Genomic DNA, 26,708 nt, shown 5'->3' on the forward strand with positions numbered 1-26,708 from the left:
TAACAATAATGTTAAATTTCCTTTACTTTTTAGGCTATTTGCATTCAATTAAATATAGCTAAAATCAGAAAAAAATGCAGTCAGTAAATTCAGAGGGGTTTAAACATTTCCCTAGTTTTGGAAAGCAGATCATCCAAAGTCAGAGAAGTTATAAAGTTGATGGTTGGTTTCATGGGCCAGTGCTCCTGTGTGAATAAACCAGTTAACAATTTCACTAGACTGTAAAAGAACACTGTCCCCTGCTGGTAAAGAGCTTCAGCTGCACCTTGTAACAGCTGCAAACAAGACATTACCTGACCCATGCTGTGTTCAGTGAGGTGAAAGACAAAGATCCACATCACACACACACACACACACACTCAGCTCACACTTTTGAACAGGCCCTGCTTTTGTGTCTGTTTCATTTTACATTACATTCATGCTCAGTCTAATTTATGAACTCTCACTCTGTTTCTCACACTCATATGAACACATACCAGTTTGATACAAAGCTTTCAGTGCAGCGATGTCTGACAGATCCTCTGCTCTCGCTCGACATAGCCAGCGATTATAGCTGCAGGACAGCAACACACACATACACACAAACAGATATGGCTTTAATTTACGGTTCATGTTTACATGGTTTTGCAAAACAGCACATACATCTAGTGTTGGGGAGTTGTGAACTACATGTACTTTAACTACATTTTGCTGTAGTTTTCTGGTAGTTGGACTACATTCATTTTTGCATAGTGATTCACGTGCTTACATTACCTTTTTGCCATTTTTATGTAGCTAACTACTAAAACTACTAACAATTTTGGGCCATAAAAGGAAAGGAATAATTTTTGTGTGTGTGTACAACAAAAACAAACAATAACATTTCTTGTATCTTTGTCCTTGTGAAAAGCCCAGATGGGGTTGTTTAGTTCAGGTCTCAGCTGGACTGCCAGCTCACCTGTGAACAATATCTGGCTATAGTTTTTAATGTTTTGAATCTGAATTTGTAAAACTAAACTTATGTTTAGTTTGAACTGCTATTTATTAAAAAATGTTCAGAGATGCTGTTGCATGGTGTTGGTGGCGTTCGGTGTAACATCCCCACCTAGACTCTAGTGTTTGATGGACACTGTATATAGAACCATTCCTCTGACATTCCTAGACTAGTGCAGTATTTTATTTTTTGGTTTATGTATGACCTGTGAACAAGCAGTGGCACCTTTTAGGCAAAAAAGCAACTGAGTCACATTTTTTGCTGGTACATGTCTTTCCTGTATTACATTATAATTTCATATCACATGAACATATTTGATGTGATCATTTTTTTTACAATGCAGTTTGATCTTTTTCTAAGCAGTGTGTTAAACTAGATTTCTCCTGAGAATAGCTTTGCTGTAGTTAAACTTCTTCCAGTGTGAATTAATTGGCTTTTAAAACAGCTCCCCCAACACTACATACATATACAGCAATCAGCCATAACATTATGACCACCTGCCTAATACTGTGTACACAGAAGTCAAAGCAGCAGTTGGTTGGGGCTCGTGTCACTGTGCATCTTGTGTGAATCTGTTTGCTTCCATAGTTCTATTCCATTCCATTCCAACTTTATTTATAAAGCACTAAAAACAACCAAAGTGGACCAAAGTGCTGTACAATGTAAATAACATACAAGAAAAAAAAACATACAAATAAAATCAACAACAATAAAAAATTTCTGATCACCTCTAAACTTGCACTTTGTTCTGGGCACACTCAAAAGAAACTGATTAACTGACCTCAAAGAACACGTAGGCATATACCAGTGAAGCAAATCAGATAAATAAGAAGGTGAATAGCTGTGAAGGGATTTAAAACCAAATAAAATTTTATAGTGGATCCTAAAATAGGTAGCCAATGCAAAGAAGCCAAAACTGGAGTTCTACTGACAGGAAGAGCACAAATGTGTCGCCCATTCAATGAGAAACTGATGTAAAAAGGACTGAAAACCGGTGGTAGACACATTCAACAGCCTCCCCACTCTAGGAGTGACATCACCACTACAGCTGCTGAAGGCTTCTTTCCATAGAGACAAATGAATAGAATAGAATAGAATCTTTATTGTCATTGTACACAGTACAACGAAACTGGGTGCAAACCTCAGTATCAAAAACAAAAAAAAAAACTATAAACCACATAAAATTAGTAGGCCGAACAGTACATCGGTTCGACAGAAACACAGTGTTTCTCATTTTCATCCATTTTAACAAAGATTCAAATAAACTTTAATCTTTTTAAAAGTACAAATGGAAGTTAAAGCTTTAATCTACAGTAGATCAACCTCATCATCAGTGAGCCGTGGGCGTCCATGACCCTGTCTCCAGTTCACCATTTGTCCTTCCTTAGACACTGTTGGTAGGTACTAACCACTGCAGACCAACAACACCCACCAAGACCTGCAGCGTGGGAGATGCTCTGACCCAGTCATCTCACCATCACAGTTTGATCCTTGTCAAAGTCACTCAGATCCTTACAAGAACCTTTTAGTTATTTTCATTACTGAATAATCTGGTAATCGCTGTCTTGTTAAAATGATTAATGTTCACTTGCTGCCTAATATACCCCACACACTGACGAGCCACTGTAATGAGATTATCAATATTATTCACTTCAGCTGTCACTGGTCATAATGTTTTGACTGATCGGTGTAAATAATCTACAGTACACTACAGCTTAACAATCACAAGAAGCAACATAAACAAAAACAAATTTTTATCTGGTAAGGCAGGAAAGCTGCATGTGGGTTAGTGATTAATGTGAGGGTTGGAAATTATTTCTGTAGGAATGAACAATTATTCAGTCATAAAGTAATTTTAAAGAAAAAAGTAAAGTAGGGTCTCACTGCAATAAATTAATCTAGCATCTCAAGTTGAGCTAAAACAGGTTAAAAAGCATATTGCTCTGCTGGCCAGTAAGGTCTCTACTGCGTTCTGCTCTTCCAGTTGTTAAGTAAACACTTCATGCATCTTTGTGGCCAAGTGGTCTATGATTTTTAACTACACCCCCAATTCAGTTCTGGTCCCTCACACGCTCTCCATGCGTCTTCCCCCTCACTCTGTCTACTGTTGAATAAAAGCAAAAATACCAACCGTCGTGATGCTACTGTATTGTCACTGTGTTGCTAATGCTAATATTCATCTGAGCTGATCATAACTGAGGCCTGGAGTAATTTTATTTTATCAAATAAAAGTTGGTTGTTTCACAGTGTTCCAATTATTTTAAAATGTGGACTCTTACTTCCTCTGGTGCTGTTTCTGTATGGCCACCTCTGACATCTGGCCCTGCAGGATCAGTTTCCGCTGTTTGTCCACATCACCCTCCATCCGGGCGAAGGCATGATTCCCCACTTGACCCAGATCTGACTCTAGACTCTCGTCTTCAGAATCATCTACACAAACAACCAAAAAGGATGATGACTGGTTATGTTGAATTTTCTTTACTAGCTTTAATGAAATCATTATGGTAGGATAAGAGTTATGGTCAAGTTAGATGCACCTAGGGCAAATATTGCAGCATATTCAGCTTTGTATTCACTTAGACACACACACACACACAAAACCCTAAGTACTCTCCATACAGAATGAAAACAGTAAATAATCCCGGATCTTGCTTTGTTCTAATCTTTGAAATGAGAATTCTTCCTGTATGCTTGAAGTTGTACATCTGATTACTATATTTGCATAGGTATGCCCACTTAATTGGGTTTATTTTGTTTCCCAGAACCTAATTTAAATGCAAGCATGACATTGTGTGTGTGTGTGTGTGTGTGTGTGTGAGAAAAAGCTGCAATCGAGGTCATAAACTCGTCAGAATTTTGATTCACGTTCAAGCCCATTTCTGCTTGCTTCTCTATGACCACCGCCAAGTGTCTATTTTTATCATCCAAATGGACATGTGTGCCAGTCGGTGTTTATATATGAGCCTGCTTGCTTTGGATCAAAACCCCAAAACCACAACTCATCTCTCTGAAGCATCACACTAGAAGGCGTCAAACTAGAGGTCAGCGGTGGCTACGGGATTAACATACAAACCATAATCACATGAGCTGGTGTTACTTTCACCAAAAACTAACATTTAGACAAAGTGCAACTAAAGAGGTCATACAAAATATAGTTTACATCATGGTTTAAGGCCTGAAAGCGAGTTTGGACTCAAATATCTCATGTGTAAAATGTCTCATTTCGTTTGCTATTCTTTCCCTGATTTATTGTCAGGCAACACAGCCAACTACATATAGGCACTAAGTTCCTTTTCTCAGTTCCTTTATAACTGAGCTAAAAGGCTGACATGAAGAGCCTTAGATATAGATTCTACAAATTTAGGGTTTAGGTGCTAACAGCCCAGTTCAAGTCCTTGAGACTTTTTGTTGCACGTCATTCTCTACTCATTTCCTGTCAGATCACTGCTGCAAACAATCTAATAAAGACAAAACAATGGCAGAAACAGCATCATGGGGAAGTGCTAAGCTAGCACAAACCTGAGGCTTTTATTCAGAGGACAAAAGGTGAACTACATATACAAAGTGTGAAATATGTCTACAAACTAGGGGTGTACGATATATACCGTCTATGATAATATCTTAATTGATGTTTAAACAACGTGTGACCTGACATTGAGTGTCACTCACTTTACATAAACATGCCTTGAGAACCCAAACACTCATTGCCTCATAAAGCCAGGCATGACAGACTACGCACATTCCGAGTGCACACAGTGTGCACATAGTGACACACCACAAGTTAAGCTAGTGTAGCGGCCTAAAAACTAGCACTAGCAAAGTTAAAAAATGAGTGAACAACAAGCACCAGGAGACAAAATACAGACACCACTAGCTCAACAATTTACTTTAACTGCTAGACATGGATCATCTCTTGATTGGAGGTATTCTGGCATTGAAAAGACATTGGTGAAGATGGTGTTTAAAAGGCGGACTAACAAACTATGTTGGAAATCATCTGCTGTGAAGATGACTCAGCAGCTTGTTTCACCCATGGCAGGACTAAACCAGTCAAGGTACCCAAACAAAAATACACTCAGCAAGCAGCAGAATCATTCTGCAGAAAGTGATTTCATTGTTTGTGTATTGTTTTACTTCAATGCTTCAGTTTAAAGTAAATAAATAATTAAGTCCTGTTTTCTTAAATGTTTTTCCATCAATCATGGGTAAGCAGCAACAAATAAAAGTGAGTTGTCCTGCCCTGAGGACATTTTACTTTAAGTTAGCGAAGCCTTAATAAATGCTAGCATTATATAGTTTAATATAAGCTACATACTGTTCAACCTGACAGATCAAAGATGAGGGTGAATTTGTTTGTGAATCACTGGCAACGTGAAAGCTTTATCTGATTACCTCAAAAAAGGTTGATGCAGTCTTTACTCTTTCTCAGTTAATTTTGTTTCCAGTAAAACCTCTGATCAGGCTGAAGGAAGACAAACGGTTCCCTTTACCCACTGTGAGATGAGTGAAGTCAGAAATGGAGAGGAGCGATGTATTAAATTGTGCTGCGTGTGTGTTTATTTTGCCGACTTCTGCAGCCATACTGGCACATCAACTGCTCTTGGACTATTAATTTCTTGACGTAAGATTTTAGTCTGATTCCAAAATTAAATGTTAGCCACATGAACAAATATGATGTCTGTTCTTATAAATAGATTGCTGACATGAAAGTAAAGCAGGATGTATCCTTTCTAATGCTGGGAAATATCTCCTAACAGTATACAAAAAAGATTTGTGTTGATGTCCTGTACCTTCCAGGGTGCCTGGCTTCTCAGCAATACGGATCTGTCTCTCTGGGACCACGGGTTCACCCTCAGAGTTGCCAATGTCAGCTGGGATGAGAGGCAAGCAGGACTTCTCCTCTTTCCCAGAGCGAGGGAAGTACAGAGGCAGTAACTTCTTATATACCAGCTGGAAGAAGTCAAACATAAAAGCCTTCATTGTAAGACTTCACCTGTGCCCAGACTTCCAGTAAACTTCCTGTTGATTTTAAACAGTCCTCTCCTGTCTTCACTTCTTGCGCTTCCAACAGAAGAATTGGGTAATTTCTAACAAATGGTGGTGTCTGCTCTTATGGTGTTATGTTGGTTGTTCTCTATTGCTGCTGTAACACAAAAATTTCCCCACTGTGGGATCAATAAAGTACCTACTCTAAGTGAGGAGGAACTTCTCTTTCAAGCTCTTCTGTCCTGTTTTACACAACTGTATCTGTCATTTTCATTTCTGTCAATGATGGAGACCATCTGAATGACTATCAAGTCTCAACACGCTCTTAAAGGCCTGAATTGTGTGAAGGACACAGCCCAGGAATGTGAGTCCTCCAGAAACCCCAAAAGCCAGGCTGCCCAAAACTAATGGTGCATTTGGGTGGTTGTCATCAATATGTAAAGTCAGGACTTTCCATGTCTGTCATCAGGAACATGGCCTCTAACTGCTGGCCGTGTGCAAATATAATCCTTTTCAGACATGGGGAGCTGGTTCAGTTAACATTAGTGAACCCAGCTTTCACCCATTTCGAGATTGGTCTGAACACGAACAATAAACTCCAAATCATTCCTATATATTTCTGAACATACCTTTCAGTTTCAATGCGACTGTTGTGGAACTGGCACAGACTAAAGTCATACAAACCTCCTCTGTGTTTGACACTGCAAACACCACTGTCTCAATGCTGTTTCCATGATTCTCCAGGAACCTTCGTACTGTTCCTATGATCACAAGAACACAACACACCTGTTACCGTTCATATTAGTCCCATATTCTCAATAATTAATGGAATTAAAACTGATAACTACAAAATTACAAAAAATTGTGTGAAATCTCAACATTTATAAAATTGTGTACATAGGCTATACTAATATCTCAATTGTGTACAAAAACACACAGTACCTGATTTATAATGTTGTGCACATGCAAGCTTCCAGGCAAATTTCCTTTTTTAAATTACAATAACCTTCCAATGTGCACACTGGTAAAATACATTTTTCATATATTCCCACAATTAACTATGAATAGTCAATGAAAAATGCTCATGAATAAACAAGATGTTCTTGTGAAGGTAGAGTTAAAAACAGAAATGCTGCAGTGCTGTGTTTGTAATGACAACTGTGTAAGGTTTTGTGCGTCTTACTGAAAGCAATGTGCATAGCATCTTCCAGCGGGTAACCTCTTTTGATCATGGTGACCACACAGAAGCCAACAGACGCCATTGATTGCTCTCTGTAGCGATAAGAAAAACCACATTCACAACACACACCAGTGACTGGTTGGACAGTTTCCTCACACATATCAACTACATGCAAACTGTACACCAAATGATAAAAGTACACTACCCTTTTAAAAGCAACTTGTTAATAGCAGAACATTATATTAACACAACATTTAACATGAAGAACTGATTCATGCATTTTGCTTCCACAACCAGGGGCACACGGAGGAGTGACACCAACTACTCAGGGCTCCATCATGGAGGGGCCTTCAAGAAGCCTCAAAAAGTATAATTTCATCTGCAATATTTAGCTTCTATGCATCCTATAATTAGGGCAAGGCAAACACTGTTCTATAATTTCTTCAAGAAAACATGATAAAATATTTTGGAGTAATACTTGCTTCAGTGGCGCATAAAACTGTTTTTAATGGAATACCCCAAATCTATCAGATGCACAAATTTTGTTTTATTATTTGTTCATGCATAATAATTGGTGTATAACAGGTGAAGGAGGCCACAGACTGCATATGCACAAGGCCCACATTTTCTGGCTGTGCCCCTGTCCACGACTGTTACAACATAGGGGGATTTTTACTAAACCTGACGCAAATCACTGTCAGGTGCGCAAAATATTCCACCACCGCAATTTCTCAATTTAAGAGGCATATTTACCAATACGGATGATGTAAATGAGCACGGACACAGCTGTGTTAATCTTAATACATGGTATTGTGTAAATTGTTGCAGTTTAAGATCAATTAATTGACTAAATGTTGCAGTTCTAGGTCACCCCAATAAAAGTAGACCAAGAGAATATAGTCTAAGTTTACAGAGACTGATTTTTTTTTTTTTTTTTTTTTACTATATTAAACTTCAAACGTATTTTGGAACTTCAATTGCACAGTCTTCTGCCAGTCAAATCATCTTTTATTCTGAACTATTACACTGAACTGGTTTGACCTGAAAACTTGTAAAAGTCCCTCACATTCTCCTCTAAAGAGCGATGTGATAATACAAACACACAATTTCACAGTTTACTGCCAAAACAAAATGAGTGGCACAGCCCTAGTAAATATCCCACTAAGTGTGGCCGATTTGATTGAGCTTCAGTACGTAATCCAAGAGAAACCCACAATATCACAAAGCCATCCATCTCATCAAGCAGACTGCAAACATTTGGATTGTGGTCCGAGAGGCTTCAGTAGCTTTTTAGGCAGAGATTTACATCAACACTGTGACTGGTTGAGTTGATGGGTCTTACACGGCCAGCTGCATGATATTCCTATAACAGCTGTACAGCGAGCTCTCAGCAGCCGTCCTGTATCGGGCTTTGTACTTTGGTCCCACCGTGTGGATGATGAACCTTGCCGCCAGATTGAAGCCTTTGGTCAGTTTGGCCTCCCCTGTTCGACATCCTGCACACAAACATAACTGATTTACCACTTCTTATAAAATTATTAGTGAGGAAAAAAAATCTTAGCACTTAGTAAACTCAGCAATGACCCATCTATATTGTGTGTTACAGCTCCCAACACTGCTGTTTCTGCAAAAAGCAAATCAAGACTTTCTGTTCAAGCTTGGATGCTAGACTTTCAGTTCAGGTTTTCCAAATTTCCAAAACATTTTAGCATCGATCCATGCAGATATTTTCAATTTACCAGAGCCCAAGATGAAGGCTTCAAAAAGCTTGTTTTGGCCAACCAACACTCCAAACCCACAGAGATTTGGTTTACAATTAATTATATTACAAAGAAGCTAGAAAATCGCTTAAGAAACTGCAAAGAGCAAATCTTTGGCATTTTTGCTTCAAAATGACCCTAATGATTAAGGTAAATATTTACTAAGCTTTTGAAACCCATTTTCTAGTGGTGAACAGTGTTCATGTCATGCCGCAATATTTTGTGCACTTGACAGTTATTTGCAGCAGGTTTAGTAAACATCCCCCTAAACGATTTAAGATCAATTAATTCATTGACTAATTGTTGCAGTTCTAGCTCACGGCAATAAAATTTACAACCACCTCTGTTTCCAGAAACAATGTGTTGGTTACTCTAGATAACAAAACATCTAATGAAAACTGTTCTCACAAGGTGAGTAACTCCAGTGAGAGACTGTGTTCTGTGGGTTTAGTGTAACCACGACATTGTTTCTATAAAAACACATTGCTGCTGTAATTTTTTTTAATGATTATGTTTTTGATTCTTTTACTTTCAACAGATACCTCAGCACATCAAACCAAAGCTGTGCTGTATGGATTACCACTAAACGTATGTGGCTAAACTGAAACTTTAAAATCTATTTATCCTTTTTGGTACTCTACGTTGTATGAGGTCTTGAAATGTGTACATGTGTTACAGGAGTTTTTCTGATGTAGTTTTGGACAAATTTTATTTCAGCTTGTTCTCAAATGTTCATTTTGAATTTCTTCATGAGAGCAGCTGAGAAGCCTTTCTAAAAAGGCCAAGTACTGTACATCAGAGCCACAATGGCAGTTACAGCCTGTTTATTAAATTCAGCTGAGCATTATGTGCCTGGTTATGTCTATGTACGTTTTCTGCCTCCAGATATCACCTCTTCTGGAGGTCAGAGCTCAGCTGTACAGTTTTCTAAGTCAACTCTACCTTTGAGTTTGAGCAGTTCTTCTCGTAGTTCGGGCCCTGCGAGCTGATGGATACTGTCAGACACAGGGTTCTTGTCATTTAGCGACTCGTTGGTGGTGTTTACGATGGCGGTGCAGGTCAGCAGGGCGACGTCCCCAGTGCTGTTGTAGAAAGAATAGTTACAGACTTGTATATGCAATATGTAAATACAGGTGCATCTCAATAAACTAGAATATCGTGGAAAAGTCCATTTATTTCAGTAATTCAACTCAAATAGTGAAACTCGTGTATTATATAAATTCAGTACACACAGACTGAAGTAGTTTAAGCTGCTGGGTCTTTTAATTGAGATGATTTTGGGCCACTTTTAACAAAAAAACACCAAATCACTATCTCAATAAATTAGAATATGGTGACATGCCATTCAGCTAGTTAACTCAAAACACCTCCAAAGGTGTCCTGAGACTTGAAAATGGTCACTCAGTTTGGTTCACAGCTGCCAGTCATTCACAAGATGCAATTTTGGTCCTGAGAATGTTAATGGAGAAGTATAGAGATGGTCACATGGAGCTGCATTGTGTCTTTAAGGAAAACGTACGACAGGGTGCTGAGAGAGGAGCTATGGTACTGTATGAGGCTGTGAAGAGTGGCAGTGAAGTACATCAAAGTAGTTCAGGATATGTATGAGAGGAGTACAATGTCAGTCATAGTAAAACAGAATACATGTGTATGAACAAAAGGGAGGGAAGTGGAACAGTGAGGTTAGAGGGGGCATAGGTCAGGAAGGTGCAGGAGTTGACACTATGTCCTGTATATGCTATCTGGCTATAAAAGTTTAACTTTTTAAATTTTGTTTCAGTCAAAATGTACAGCAGCAATTGCAAAAGAGGTCTCACTTAGTATGTCCCTAATATTCATTGGCAGAAACACTACACTTGCTATATTCTTATTAATAATTTACCTAATTAACATATTATTAATGTTATTTCTACAAAAGGAATGCAATGCCCAAGTGTTAATTAAGGTTTATGTTACACCCAAACAGTAAGAGGAGCAGTGATTGGGTGACCATTTCACTGTACAGGGAAACACGTTTCCTAACTGTGCATATGACGAATAAACACTTTGACCTTGACCACACACATAGCCCATGCACATTTAAGCAATCAACCTTGAATATACAGCATTTAGCCAAAGTAAGTATTTTATTGCTTCAGTAAGTCATTTCTTCACTCTGAAGCCCTGCAGGGTTCGTTTGGAACAAACAATGAGTAACTACTTGAGAATGTGTTGAAAGTATTTGGTCATAAGACAGGTTCAGCCTCCAGGTGCTATGTCCGTGGCCCAGGCCACCTCCAGCACCTCGGTAGCTGGCACAGGTAGTCCCAGCAGCTCCGCCCCCACACAGGTGGGAGTGCGTTCCAGGCAGCAACGCACACCTGCTCCCAATTATCAGAGCAGTATTTAAGGAGAGCGTTGGTGTATCCTCATCGCCAGATGATCTCCCGTTATCTTGCCGGTAACGTTACCTTGAACCCATATCAAGAATCTGTTTTATGGACTACTTTTCTGTTGTTCAGCCTGGCTTTATGTTTTGCGCTATATGCTCTCTGCTTACGAGTAATTTTTGCACCAGCTTCTCTGGATCCCTGCCCTTCGTATTTTGTGAAGGGGCACTTTGTGTTTGAACTGTGTTTTCCGGTACTGGGTTGGCTTTGGCCATTTTTGTTTTTCTCAGCACCATTTGGTGTCGGGACTTGTGGACTGTTTCCTCCGGCAGAGATCCCCAGCGCCAGGAGACCTGCTCTTACTGTGACTTCCTCTGTGGCCCTGGAATCCTGCTGCTTGCTTTCATCACACCGCCCCACTGCCAGCTCTGCCTCAACACTGAGCCTGCACACTGGACCAGCAATCTCCTGCGCCAGCTCCCACCTCACTATTCCCTATGCCTGCGGCGCACTCAGCTATTCAGGTCCTCAGTGTTACTACTAGAATTAGCCCTTCCATAGCATACCTGTTTCTCTCTCTCTCATACTCTCATCCTCTGCTCTTATTCAGCGAGCTGCACCTCTCCTTCAACCCCAGGTCGCATCTGTAGCAGTCCAGTCAACTCAGTTTGCCCAGCTGCCCCGAGATCTGATGAAGAGACAGGCTCTGTCGACTTCTCATTTGTAACACTCATTAAAATATTTACCTTGTCAAAGCCTGAGTCGCCATCCAGCTTGCCAGGTAACAACTCCCACTGAGTTGCCAGATCGCACTGGCAGCCAGAGTCTCTCAGATCCTGTTCTACAGTCCTTATCTGTATAAATCCTTCAACAAAAATTCCTTTACGTCAACAAAGGTATTCTACCCTACTCCATTTATTATAGCAAAAAGATTCTTTGCATGTTGCTTGGGTGTCACAACTACAGCAGCAATAAGCTGCCTGTAAACAAAGTAGGCTAATACTGCTTCCCGAAACACTCATGGATGGATCCACTGACAGGGCTCATCAGGCACAGGCCCAGGGGCCTAGGGTGTAGGGGGGCCCACACACACACACACACACACACACACACACAGTTTATGTTTCGTAGTCCATGGGGACTTTACATTGACTTACATACATTTCCTGTAGACTAACCTCTACTTGCCTAACCCTAACCCTGACCCTAACCTCATCCTAACCCTAAACCATGTTGCCACCCTAAAATTCAATTTCTTGCCCATGGGGACCTCAATTTAGGTCCCCACCGTGAAATGGTATGGAGTCAGGAAGAAGTCCCCACGTAGCAGGAAAAACACGTCCACACACACACACACACACACATAATTACAATACAAGATACAACAAAATCACTAGAAAAGTGGCTACCACTATGCTGTCATTTTGTCCCTTTCAGTCTGCGGTGGGGGCTTTTTAAAAGTCTGTGCAGAGGGGCCCATTATCATCATCTGTCCATGGAAAGAGGCGCTTCAAAAAGCAGAGCGGCTTTGGTAGTTTGGCTGTGGTTTGCTGCAACAAACCATGTATAAAGATAAACAACAGTTTCCTCACCTCAAGTTGAAATGCCATGTCGAATGTGAGGGGAGTGCAACAGTTTATGTGAGCTTCAAAACAATCTGCGGAGCAGTAAAATTATAGGAAAGAAAAAAGCTTATTTTCAAGGAATTCTTTTTTGATTTCTTCATATGCAATAATCTGACAAGCCTATAAGGAGACCTATATCTATGGAGGGACTGTTTGCCCCAAAACACCACTGGTCCAGGGTCAGTTCCTCCTGGTCATGTTATTGCAGTAGGAATGTGCCTGCTCCTGATGACGGAGCAGGGGAAGGCGGACACCACAACAAGACTCTCACAGAGAGACTGCCGCCAAGTCGAGCTCTGGACAGTCATGAGTTCCTCCACAAAGAGGATTTATGAGGTGATGTGGACTGTGGACTGGTCTGGGTGAGCACGTGGAGAGACGCGGGCAGTGTTCACATTACACATCAGAAACAGTTAACACCTGATGAGTTTGTGTTTCCATTTCTGTTCCATTTGTATGACTTAAATCTGGTCCGATTGCCTGTCAGCAATGAGCACGTGCAAGTGTCGGGCAACAACAAACACTGTTACTGCCATTTTTGAGTTTATGTTACTCCTGCACAGGTCTTTGTCATCACTACTCAACAAACATGTCAAACGTGACTGGTGAAAGATGACAAATTCTAACTTAAACTTTACTGCACCTTCCATGAAGGCAGAACACCTCAGGATTGGGATTTGGGAGGACTGTGGTGCTGCTTGAACAGTGCACCAAGCATGGGGTTAGATAAAAAAAAAAAGACACTTTGTCAGCGGAGCTGTAAAAACAGGTCCTGCAGAGAATCAGAAAAAGGCTCAGGAAACACAGGCAGCGCCTTTGACGACCCAGTATCAGAAATGACCTTACAGGAGGAGCTGCAGGAGGCCATCAAACAGATCGTCTCTTTACAATTAGAAATCCCACAAGAACAACATGAGTATTTACAAGAAATACTGGAATGGCCACTATTTAAGGAAGTGGAGTCCAAAGAGACAACAAACGGGCCAAAAGAAGATGGGAATGTGCTGCATGATTTAGAGGAAAATGCATTGGGGGTGAAGATTATCCTGGTGCAGGAAGAGGAGCACATAGAGGAGTTGACAGTAAACCTGTATTCTACTATCACACCAACCAGCACACTTCTGGGAGGATGGAAGGGAAAAAAATGGAGGAGAATGCAGAATATGTGGTAGTGGACAAGTGGGATGCAGAGCTGGATTTCAAGGAGAAAGACAAAAAGAGCAAGGGGAGTTGGAAAAGAGAGAAGAATAAAGAGCTATAGCTAAAACGCATAAAGTAGAAAGTTAAGATATTTAGTAAGTAATAATAATAATGATTTATGTGTATTTTGTTTACAATAAGTGGTACTTAGATGTGTATGGTTAAAATAAGAAATGATTGTATTGAAAAATTAATGAAAGGGATTTTAAATTTAGAATGAAATGTTTAACTAAAGGAGGGAAAAAAACCAACATCGTATCATAATAACAGTTGGTGGTTACAGGCACTCCTTAGGTATGAAAGCAAGAGATGATGTAACAGTTTCAACTGACAAACTGTCCGAAGGCCAGAGATAAGCGGCAGCTGAGAAAACAGAAGCAGATAATGCTGAATCACAGTAGGGGGAAGTCAGTTATAGGCAGACTAGTACTGAACCTTGATGGTAAAAGATATGCAACAGCTCTAAAAAAACAAGACACTGCATGCCAAAAAAGGTAATAGCTGAAAGCTGTAACATCTGGTTGGATGAAAGGATGAAGCCTACGTGACAGGAAGCCTATAAGAACCATGGCAAAAAAAAAGGAACAACAGCTTGTTAAGCAGTTGCTGCCAGAGGCTCTGTCCGGTCGTTTTCTGAGTTCCAGAGAAGCAAGCCGAGAGGGCATCTCAGTTGCGGCTTCTCCTCTACAGGCCACCACAGCCGGTGGGGGAGGAAAGGATGGAAAGAAGACAGAGCCGCTACCCAGAGCGGGAAGTCAATGATGGACGGTTGAACTGTTCAAGGAACTATACAACAAGTATGAAAGTTCAGCCAGTCAGAAGCTGGAAGATACCATCTTAGATGAAAGTAGAGTGAGGAAAGATAAAGTGAATTGGTATCTTCCAGCTTCTGACTGACTGAACACACCTGAGCCAAGTAATCAGCAGCAAGTCAGGAGGGATAGTTGGAAAACAAGCAGGACAGCGGGCCTCGAGGACTGGAATTGGCCACCCCTGGTCCAGACAAAAAGCAGGTGTTTGTAAATGTAAGCCTTAGCAGAAATATGGTTGCTGATTTTAAGTTCATGTTTATTTATTTTGGAATAATATTGTATCCTGTCTGTTTCGATTCATATTTATGTTCAAAAAACGTTTAGTTTTAGTCTGTTCAATAAATTTTTATCCTGTTCGGCCTGCAACCTGAAGTGTGCTTTTGAGTTTTGGCCCCCTGTGCGATTGAGTTTGACACCCCTTACTAAGACTAATGTTAAGAATTAGTAGTTAATTTATTTAGTTGTAAACTAAACCGAGATTGCTGATTATTTTGATATTTTGCCTTATTGCTTAATGCTCTGTTGTAACTCTTTTAAAACCTATATAAAATGTCTAAAAAAGGTTAAACTCTCTCCCTTTATTGAGTCTGCTTCTTTTTTATTATTATTATTATTATTATTATTATTATTAAGGGTTTAGAACAGTTTTAGACCTTGCATGTAGTGATGTTCAAAGCTGTATTGCATATGAAGGTTAACACAAACTATAATACAAGTACTTTAAATGTGGATAATTTTGTAAAAAGAAAATTAGTGATGATTGATAATTAACATTAAATTACAGACATAATATTCAGACAGATTCATTGCAAAATACTTTAGAAAATAGTCAACTGTTTACATGTTACACCATATACACTACAACTTGAGGGTCCTAATCTTGAAAAATAACGTACGTTAGCTAAATACTATGTAAAGCAAATATGGTTTTAAGTGGCCAATGCCACGGCTTTTATGGGTTATTTCTGACAAAAACTTTCCTCAAAGAGCCAGAGCATACTGGTTCCTAAAATCTGCTCAGTACAGTAACATCTGAAGGTATAAGGAGGTAGCTGCCTATAACTGCAGGTTGTTATTGTTCAGGAGGATTTGGGGCCTTGTCTTGAATTAATGACATGTAAGAGGGAGGTCTGCAGGGAACTCTGTTCGCAGGTTCATGGTAGTCAATGAATATCTCTGCCAAAAAACCTCAAGCAGTGTTTGGAGCTTTAATATGTTTCAAATGTGCCACCTTAGTGTGAGGGGTCAAGCTTTATTCCTATGTCCAGGGGTTAGCATATCGTGGCCTTCATACAACTTGACAGGTGTGAGCATGGGGCTGAATTAATCTATATTCCATTAAACTACTTTTAATTTTGTTTACAAAATCAATCAAAGCGGGCCCCACCTTTCTGTGTGGAGTTTGCATGTTCTCCCCGTGCTTGCGTGGGTTCTCTCCGGGTACTCCGGCTTCCTCCCACAGTCCAAAAACATGCAGCTTAGATTGATTGGTGTCTCTAAATTGCCCATAGGAGTGCATGTGCGTGCGTGTGTGTAGTTGTTCGTCTATGTGTTAGCCCTGCGATGGATTGGCGACCTGTCCAGCGTGTACCCTGCCTTCGCCCGATTGCCGACCGGGATTGGCTCCGGCCCCCCCGTGACCCCGTTCAGGGACTAAGTGGTAGAAAATGAATGACCAATCAAAGCAATTGTTAATTACCAACTCTGAAATGGGGAAGACTGGTTTCCATTATCATGCATGTCAGTGTAGGACTGAGCTGCAGTTAGAAACACTCATCCCTCTGAGGGTTTTTAAATTGTATTAGATAAAACTTGTAACATAATTTTTTAAACTAATGTGTCTGTGTTTGTTGCGTTAGGGTAGAGAAACACCAAGCTGATGTGAAAGAATAAGCAGCGACATAGGCCGACTGTTGCATGGCCTCAATGGTGGTTTTGTCTGGGCCAGCTGGGTTGAAAAAGTGGCACTTGAACACACTGCACAGACGACACCCAATGGCCAACTAGCACATACGTTATGTACATGTATGACAGAAATAACATCCTCCACCAACAGGTGGTGGTATCTCAGAATAAGAAAGAAGACGAGCTAGACTGCAGAAGTATAAGCTATAAACAAAACATCTCTCATTCAGAATAGCTGCTGTTTATAGCTGCTTTTAATCAAGAATGCCTGATAAGAAGTTGCAAATGATACTGCCGTTCTCTGTCCCCAATCCATTCTCTTCTTGAGCACTAATCCTCTAAGCTCAACAGCCAATCAGAGTGATCTCTGTCCCACCAACGCTGATTCAGCATGTCGACTCATCCAAAAAGCCACTGACAGAGGCCAACTAGTGCCAACAGTGCAGGACACACCAGGAAAACGAGCCCCTGACAGACACTCACCGACAGCCCATGTTGAATCAGAGTCAGTGGTTGGGCCTCATCAGTGAGAGACAGATCACTCTATAAAGAAGTGTCACTTTTCCAACCCGACTGGCCCAGACAAAGCCAACGTGAGGGGACACAGAGGTCGGCCTTCATCACTGCTCGTTCTTCCACATATGCTTGGTGCATCTCTGCCGTTGGGCTGAACAAGCTGTAATAATTTCACTGCTGTTTTTATGTAACTGTACACTGGGCTCTCATGCAAGACAGATCTTGTCTCAATGAGACTTCTTGTTGAAATAAAGTTAACTGAAGCTTAACTACCTAAAAACTGCACTGACACATACAGTATCTAAACCCCCATTTTATAAACAGAAATCAGAACTTTACATGGGCTGAAAATAGTTTTCTACTATAATGAAAATACAAACATGGGAATAAACATTTGGCTTTAAGACTGAAATATAAAGAACTACAGAAAACCTGAACAGTATTTTTCAAAATTCTACACAGCAATTCCAGCTGCCTTCAACTCAAAACTACTAAACTACCCAAATTCTAATCTTTACTGAAAGTGATGTAGATTTGTGAACTTATCAAAGGTGGATTTAGCTAAAAGAAAGATATCTTACTTCAACTTCCAAAACATTTAAAAGCAGAATAACCCTCAGTGACTATTGCACATTAAAAGCGGCAGTAGTGAGTTCGGGAGTCATATGGACTCTGAACAAACAAACAATGCTCACTGTCCTCAGTGATTGGCCTCTTCACACCCTAATGAAATGTGTGTTTTTCTGTGATTGAGGATTTCACCTCAATATGGTTTAACTCTGATCATATCAGTGCAAACACAACTAAAGTCAGATTACACTTTCAATGTGGGGACACAAAAGATGGAGGGAACAGCTAAACAAACGAAAGCCAAAACATCAGCATTAGGAACAAACACAAAAAAGCTAATTTGATTATTTATAACAATCTTGGGCAAGCCTCTGAAACAGCAGTTATAATTTTAGTGCTCACAAACCTACCAAAATCCAAACTAATGAAATTCGTTTTTAATTTGTAGCTTTTCAACCGAGTAACTCACCACAGGAGAAAATATTAGGCCTTTAAATAAAAACAATGGTTAAATAAACATCTAAAACATACAAACACTGATTTTCCATAGCTCTGTTGTTGTTTTAATAAAAAAGGTACAAAATTATAAAGCTAGTGTTAGCTGGCTAATGATGCCAAAATATACACGTTAGTCAGCTATAGTACTTATGGGACTAGCAAGAAGAAAGCCACATCTGCTTAAAATTGTAGTACTGTAGATGGCTTTAATTGGGTTTAGTATAGCAGGGAGACAACACTTGTAGACAATTTTTTCTTCATTTATCCAAATTTGTGCTAAATCTTAATTAATGCAGCTTTAACTAATTAGTCAGTCAGGCAACTACCTTGTTAAATATTTAATCATTTTAGTCATTTTTCAAGTAAAAATGGTGTCATCTTCTGAAATATACCTTTATGTCATTTATGACACTAAATATTTTTAGGCTTTGGACTCATGGTTGGACAAAACACAGATTTGTTGATCTCACAGTTGAAATCACAAATGCATTTCCCTCCTTACTTCTAATATTTTATGGACTATGTGACTAACTGATCAATCCAGACTCCTTGTTCAAACCCTATTTTACATGATGTGATGGGATTTATTAGCAATATCTCTCAGCACCAAACCAGAAACAGAGGTTTTAACCTGCTGAAGTCAGGTCAAAACACTAACTCAAGTTTTTGCTATTCATATTTTTTACTTTCACCTTAAAGGTTATACAGTCCTCTCCTAGAGAAAAACTCAAAAATGCAAGGCTGTTAAGCTAAAACTCTGCTCTTGGAAAGTTAGAGAAAGCAACACTGTGAAGAAACGAGTGACTCACAAGAGGATGATCTTGCGGTTGATGTCCGGTCTGAAGGGGAAGGGTGAGGGGAAGGCCTGCTGGCTGAGCAGGCTGTCGGTCTGATCCTGTGCTGTCTCCTCTCCAATCTCGTCCAGCTGCCACCATGTGGGGAGAGTCTGAATGTCTACAAACTGGGAGCGAGCACCCAGAGGATCCATGACACCATGGGCTGATACAGGTTCTCCAAGCAGTCACGCTAGAAGCAGAGCAACAACAGAAATTTGGATTATGCCATCATACAGACAGCTGACAAACAAAAGGACAACCCAACATAAAGTGTGTCAGTAAGATGCTGGGCCAGCAGAACAGCTTCAGTGTACCTTGACACTGAGTCTCTAACAACAATTTTATTTTCATTATTGATGCATATGTTCTCAATGTGGGGCTGAAATCAGAGCATATGTTATTTCTGTCTGACAAATTCTTAAACCATCATTAAAATTGATTAGCTAATTTTCTGATTGACTAAACCAGTGAATGGATTAATAGTTTCAGCTCTGTAATTTGATCATTTAATCTTTCAAGTCAACCATGAAGCAAAAACCAAAAACATTTTCTGGTTCCAAATATTAGGATTTGCTGCAAATAATCCTGTCATTCCAGATGTGAATTTTACAGACTGATAAATTAATTAAAGACATTTCCAGATTAATCAGTAATGAAAGTGATCATTGGTCTATTTGAACCTTTGCCTATTCCATGTAAATGTCCAGTAACTCTGGGTGGTCGTTTAAAGGAAGATGCCCCTCAACAGTTCTACATCACTGATCTGTGCGATCCTACATTTCAAGAGTTGCTTTGTGAGAAGGCGTTGTCATCTAACCTCTATGTCTTCTCTACTTCAGGTCATGATTTCCACTGTCTTGTGGTTTCATTATATTTTGGTTGATTTCTATTGATTGTTGCAGGTTGGTGCAAAACAGCAGCTGTGGAAATAAGACCTCTCTGTTTGATTCTGCAGTACACCAAACTTGATGTCTGCTATTTCAGATTGCTGAAATATCCAACTCTACTGTTGGAAATACATGGTTAAGATCCCTTCCTTTGACTTTCACAGGAAAACAAGAAATACATCTTCAATAATGAAGTGGCCCTCAAAACTTTGTATGTTACATCTTTGATGGCAATGCACTTCATACGTGTTTAGGTGTGGAGTTTTGTAGATGTGCAACTCCTGATTAATGTAATTATCAATTTATTATATATATATAAATTGTGCACATAAAACACCCAAGAATGATGTCTTTAGATTTCTTGTTTTACCTAACAGTCCCAAAACCCATAGATATTCAATTTACAATAACATAAAACAGAAAAGCTGCAAGGTTTAACACAAAGAAGGCAGAACCAGTAAATGTTTTACTATCCGATGTTCGACTCACCCGATATCTCCAAAACACTGGAGGCTACGCACTCTACCGGCTGGGCGGAAGCGCTCGCAGGCGGCTTCGAGATCGAAGAACAAAGGCGTGGAAAGCGCAGAGGAGTTAGAGCCAAGAATATTGACACCTACACTTCTGTGCTGGACTATATTAACACTACCAATATTCAATTTACAATAACATAAAACAGAAAAGCTGCAAGGTTTAACACAAAGAAGGCAGAACCAGTAAATGTTTTACTATCCGATGTTCGACTCACCCGATATCTCCAAAACACTGGAGGCTACGCACTCTACCGGCTGGGCGGAAGCGCTCGCAGGCGGCTTCGAGATCGAAGAACAAAGGCGTGGAAAGCGCAGAGGAGTTAGAGCCAAGAATATTGACACCTACACTTCTGTGCTGGACTATATTAACACTACCACTGAACAGTGTCACAACCCAGAAACAGATCACCACGTACCCAAGTCAGAAGCCATGGATGAACAAGGAGATGCAGCTCCTGCCGAAGGGCCGCTCAGCTCTGGTGATGCACAGACCTACAGCTTATCCAGGAACAACCTGAGGAGGGGCATCAAGAAGGCCAAGCACTGCTACAAGCTAAAGGTCAAGGACCGATTCCCAAACTCTGACCCCCAATGTACAGTATGTGGAAGGGCATTCAGGTCATCAGTGACTACAAGCCCGGCAACTCCACCCCAACAATCACAGATGTCTCCTTCCTCAATGAGCTAAACGACTTCTATGCTCGCTTCGACCGGGACAACAAGGAGACAGCTATCAAGTCCAGACCCTCAATAGACCACCAGCCACTCAGACTCACCTCCACTGACGTGCATGCTGCACTAAGCCAGGTCAACACACGCAAGGCTGTTGGCCCTGACGACATTCCTGGACACCTGCTCAGGGCATGTGCTGGACAGCTTGCTGGCATCTTTACGGACATTTTTAACCTGTCCCTCACCCAAGCAGCTGTGCCGACGTGCTTCAAGACCACATCCATTGTGCCAGTGCCAAAACGCTCCACCCCAATGTGCCTGAATGACTACTGCCCTTGTAGCACTCACACCCATTGTCATGAAGTGCTTCAAGCGCCTGATCCTGGCACACCTGATGACCTGTCTTCACCAATCTGCCTACCGCAGGAATAGGAGCACGGAGGATGCAGTCTTCATAGGTCTATATTCAGACTCAGACATCTGGACAATAACAATACTTACATGAGAATGCTATTCGTGGACTTCAGCTCAGCATTTAACATGGTCATCCCCTCCAAATTAACCACTAAACTTGGTGACCTGGGCATCAGCACCTCCCTCTGCAACTGGATTCTGGACTTTCTGACCAACAGGCCTCAGCATGTTAGGTCAGACAACACCAGCTCCTCCACCATCATCCTCAACACCAGCGTACCACAGGGCTGTGTGCTGAGCCCATTCCTCTACTCCCTTTTCACCCACGACTGCAGGCCTGTGCATAGGGAGAAAGGATGCACACAGTGTCTCCAGCTTCAAATTCCTGGGGACCCATATGTCAGAGGATCTGTCCTGGACCACCAACACCTGCAGCCTGGTTAGGAAGGCTCACCAGTGCCTCTTCTTCCTAAGGACACCTTTCTTCAGCCATCCTGGTGAACTTCTACCACTGTGCCATTGAGAGCATCCTGACCAGCTGTATCACAGTCTGGTATGGAAACTGCTCTGTCTCCGACTGCAAGGCATTGCAGCGGGTAGTGAAAACCGCCCAATGTATCACAGGGACTCTACTTCCAGCCACTGAGGGTGTCCACAGGGAACGCTGTCTCCAACGTGCTTGCAGCATTCTCAAGGACTCCTCTCACCCAGCTCACAAACTGTTTGACCTCCTGCCCTCTGGGAGGCACTTCAGGAGCCTCTGGACTAACACCAGTAGACTCAGGACCAGCTTCTTCCCCACAGCTGTCTCCTCACCGAGCTCTTCTTCTATACCACTACACACACCTCATCCATTCTCATCTCTTCTCCCGGGACTAATGCAATTATTAATTTGCACATACTCACAGAGTTCTGCACCATTTCTTACTTAACACCAGTTGGTTTTTGATTAAGAAAGTCACTTTCGGCTTTTCCCGTTAGGGGTCGCCACGTCATGTTGACGTTTGGCACATGTTTTATGCCGGATGCCCTTCCTGACGCAACCCTGATTTGAACCCGGACCGCAGCGGCGAGAGCGCTGCGCCTTAACCACTAGCCTACAGGGACGGCACCAGTTTGTTTCTGATTAAATTATTAAAAACATTTCCTGCTCCTTTCAGCCACTAAAATGAGAGGATCAGTAGCTTGTCTCTGCTGGAAGGTCATATATTCAAAGAGATAACATTATTTTTCATCTGACACTGAAACCGTAAATGTAAAAATATCTTTGGGTTTTGGTCTTGTGGGAGAACAGGGGGGTTAAAGGATTAGAGTAAGTCTTATTCTCATGCCTGTAGTCTTCAGAATTGTTTAAGTTGATTTCAGTCATCATATTTGCCGTATTTTACTAAGATTTTTACTTATTTTACTTCATTTTTACACTTTTTATATTTTATTTCATTTAATTTTAAAGTTTATCTTACTTCAATTTATTCATCAGTACTTGTTATACTTGCTCAGTAGCGTTGTGAATACGGATGACTGAGGTCAACTCTCTGTGTCTAAGACTGACCGTGAGATGACTTTGGCATCTTAGAGTAAAATGAGGGGGGTTATTAGTCTGTTATTTGGATGGCTGCCCTGTTTTGCAGCACGAGGACAACTGTCACACCTCAGTGAGGGATAGAAAAGAACCTTTAATATTACTGTTCAGTGTTTTTAAGATGTCATCCTGTGACAAGTTAATGGGTCTGTGCATCACCTTTTGATGAGTTGAACATATCTGTCTGACGATGTGTTGCCTGTTACCCTTTATCAGATATGTGTCAAGAAGGTATTGTTTACTCATTATTAGTGTCAATCATCATGTGACCTGCAGCTGTTATGTCACTTGCATGTTTATTAAACTTATTTCTTTTATTTTTATAGCTTCTGAAGGGGTAACCAAGTCTGACCTCTCTAGGTTCAAACACAATGGTGTCTATTGCGCTGCAGATCAAAGAGAGAAAGGTGGCGTATAGCGTGGTTAGTCAGGAAGTGCTTGTATAGAGTAAAAAAAAAAAAGATGATGCAGGAGCGTTGTAAACTATTATGCTTTGCAAACCAGAAACTGAGTTATGGCCATTTGTGACCTTTTGCGATAAATCCCATGCCTTGCTTCAGACTGAAGAGACTTTAATAAGTGTTTTTTTTTTTTTTTAAAGATAAGGGGATCATCACTGGTGTGTGCCTGACTTGTACTGGCCCACGTCAGGTTCCACAACAGGCTGTTGAGAGGATAAAGAGGTAGTGCAAAGAGGCAGTTTATTACTAGGTTAGTGGATTTATGGAAAAATGAATCACAATAGCTAACAATTCTAATAATTTAGTAACAACTGAATCATTTATCAAGCAAAAACGCCAAACATTTACTAATTAAAGCTTCTCAAATGTAAAGAGCTGCTGCTTTTCTCTACTTTATACCACTGTAAACTAATAGTCTGCAAAAGAAGCTTAGTCATCGAGTTTGTGATCATTTAACGTAATGTGAACAAATTAAGCAGTAAACAGACTATAACTGTCAGTTTAACTTTAATTTACCTTAAACATGAGATGAACACGATGAATGTTGCTTATCGTGGTTGCTAAAAGCCAACCACATTATAATTTCTTCCCCATTGTGACACAGCTGCATGTGATTAAACTAAGCAACACACGTGATGGTTTAAGAAAACAGTCGTGCTACTGTAAAAACGCAAGCTTCCTAGATACATTTATGCCAGTCCCCAAGAGTAAAATGTTCTTTAATCATGAATAAAGCCTGTTTTTTGACCATGCGGTCTCTCTCAACCTCAAAATCTGTATTTACCTACCTAACTAGCCAGTTGTAACTATTTCCTCCAAGTAGAGATGACTCTCCACGCCAAAAACAAAAAAGACATGACGGTTTACAGACTCACAAGGTGTCGTCGTTTCTAGAAGTTCTCAGTCTACCAAATATAATACTCACAAATAGCCAAAAATCAAGTTTTAAAGTGTCGCTTTATCAGGTTTACACATTTAGCCAACATGCTAGCTGCACACTGCGGTGTAAATTGACGAGAGAAAGCTCATCAGCATCCGGTAATTAATTTCAAAATAAAATTGAGAGTCCAAAATAAATAAAATAAAATTAAGAGTCCAAAATGTTGGTTTTCGTTTGTTGACATATAAACTTTATTTCAGACTGTATATTAAATATGCATTTTTTTATTTTTTAACAACATTAGAGAACTCATAAGCCTAAAGCTTTATCAAATTCCACTATGCTTTTTATATACAGTGGTGTGAAAAAGTGTTTGCCCCCTTACTGATTTCTTATCTTTTTGCATGTTTGTCACACTGTAATGTTTCAGATCGTCAAACAAATTTATATATTAGTCAAAGATAACACAAGTAAACACATCATGCAGTTTTTAAATGAAGGTTTTTATTATTAAGGGAAAACAAAATCCAAAACTATATAGCCCTGTGTGAAAAAGTGTTTGCCCCCTAAACCTAATAACTGGTTGGGCCACCCTTAGCAGCAACAACTGCAATCAAGCATTTTCGATAACTTGCCATGAGTCTTTTACAGCGCTGTGGAGGAATTTTGGCCCACTCATCTTGGCAGAATGGTTGTAAGTCAGCCACATTGGAGCGTTTTCGGGCATGAACTGCCTTTTTAAGGTCATGCCACAGCATCTCAATTGGATTCAGGTCATGACGTTGACTAGGCCACTCCAGTCTTCATTTTGTTTTTCTTCAGCCATTCAGAAGTGGACTTGCTGGTGTGCTTTGCATCATTGTCCTGCTGCAGAACCCAAGTTCGCTTCAGCTTGAGGTCACAAACGAATGGCCGGACATTCTCCTTCAGGATATTTTGGTACACAGCAGAATTCAGGGTTCCATTTATCACAGCAAGTCTTCCAGGGCCTGAAGCAGCAAAACAGCCCCAGACCATCACACTACCACCACCATATTTTACTGTTGGTATGATGTTCTTTTTCTGAAATGCGGTGTTACTTTTACACCACACATAATGGGACACACACCTTCCAAAAAGTTCAACTTTTGTCTCGTCTGTCCACAGAGTATTATCCCAAAAGTCTTGGGGATCATCAAGATGTTTTCTGGCAAAACTGAGACGAGCCTTTATGTTCTTTTTGCTCAGCAGTGGTTTTCGTCTTGGAACTCTGCCATGCAAACCATTTTTGCCCAGTCTCTTTCTTATGGTGGAGTCATGAACACTCACCTTAACTGAGGCAAGTGAGGCCTGCAGTTCTTTGGATGTTGTTGTGGGGTCTTTTGTGACCTCTTGGATGAGTTGTCGCTGCGCTCTTGGGGTAATTTTGGTCGGCCGGCCACTCCTGGGAAGGTTCTCCACTGTTCCATGTTTTCGCCATTTGTGGATAATGGCTCTCACTGTGGTTCGCTGCAGTCCCCAAGCTTTAGAAATGGCTTTATAACCTTTTCCGGACTGATAGAGCTCCATTATTCTCTTTCTCATTTGTTTTTGAATTTCTTTGGATCTCGGCATGATGTCTAGCTTTTGAGGATCTTTTGGTCTACTTCACTTTGTCAGGCAGGTCCTATTTAAGTGATTTCTTGATTGCGAACAGGTGTGGCAAGAGAAATTGAACTCAGGTGCGATAAACCAGTGTTTTGACAGGGGGGCAAACACTTGTTCACACAGGGCTCTATAGTTTTGGATTTTGTTTTCCCTTAATAATAAAAACCTTCATTTAAAAACTGCATGATGTGTTTACTTGTGTTATCTTTGACTAATATATAAATTTGTTTGACGATCTGAAACATTACAGTGTGACAAACATGCAAAAAGATAAGAAATCAGTAAGGGGGCAAACACTTTTTCACACCACTGTAAACACATAAACAGTCTGCTCCAGAGTCAATAATCTCTCCTTCCCATGTGATATTTGAAGATTCCTATCCCAAATCCCCGCTAATGGATCAAATCAAATCAAATCAAATT

The 26,708-nt window shown here is 40.5% G+C and overlaps 1 protein-coding gene across 3 annotated transcripts in view; it reads right to left on the reverse strand.

Annotated features, from left to right (window-relative positions):
• gdap2 (ganglioside induced differentiation associated protein 2) overlaps positions 1–24,797 on the reverse strand; it is a 37,666-nt gene extending 12,869 nt beyond the window's left edge. Inside the window, exons 1-9 of one of the 3 annotated variants that reach the window (XM_020617110.1) lie at positions 24,655–24,797; positions 19,204–19,420; positions 9,842–9,981; positions 8,482–8,635; positions 7,143–7,231; positions 6,644–6,720; positions 5,764–5,923; positions 3,253–3,403; positions 477–553 (exon numbers count right to left, since the gene is read on the reverse strand). In XM_020617110.1, coding sequence (XP_020472766.1) covers positions 477–553; positions 3,253–3,403; positions 5,764–5,923; positions 6,644–6,720; positions 7,143–7,231; positions 8,482–8,635; positions 9,842–9,981; positions 19,204–19,382 — 1,027 coding nt within the window. In that variant the 5' untranslated portion in view covers positions 19,383–19,420; positions 24,655–24,797. The other 2 variants (XM_020617108.1, XM_020617109.1) reach the window with 2 other exon arrangements.
• Between the last annotated feature and the right edge of the window lie 1,911 nt (positions 24,798–26,708).

Source organism: Monopterus albus, unplaced genomic scaffold (genome assembly GCF_001952655.1).
Source record: "Monopterus albus unplaced genomic scaffold, M_albus_1.0 scaffold185.1, whole genome shotgun sequence".
NCBI lineage: Eukaryota > Metazoa > Chordata > Actinopteri > Synbranchiformes > Synbranchidae > Monopterus > Monopterus albus.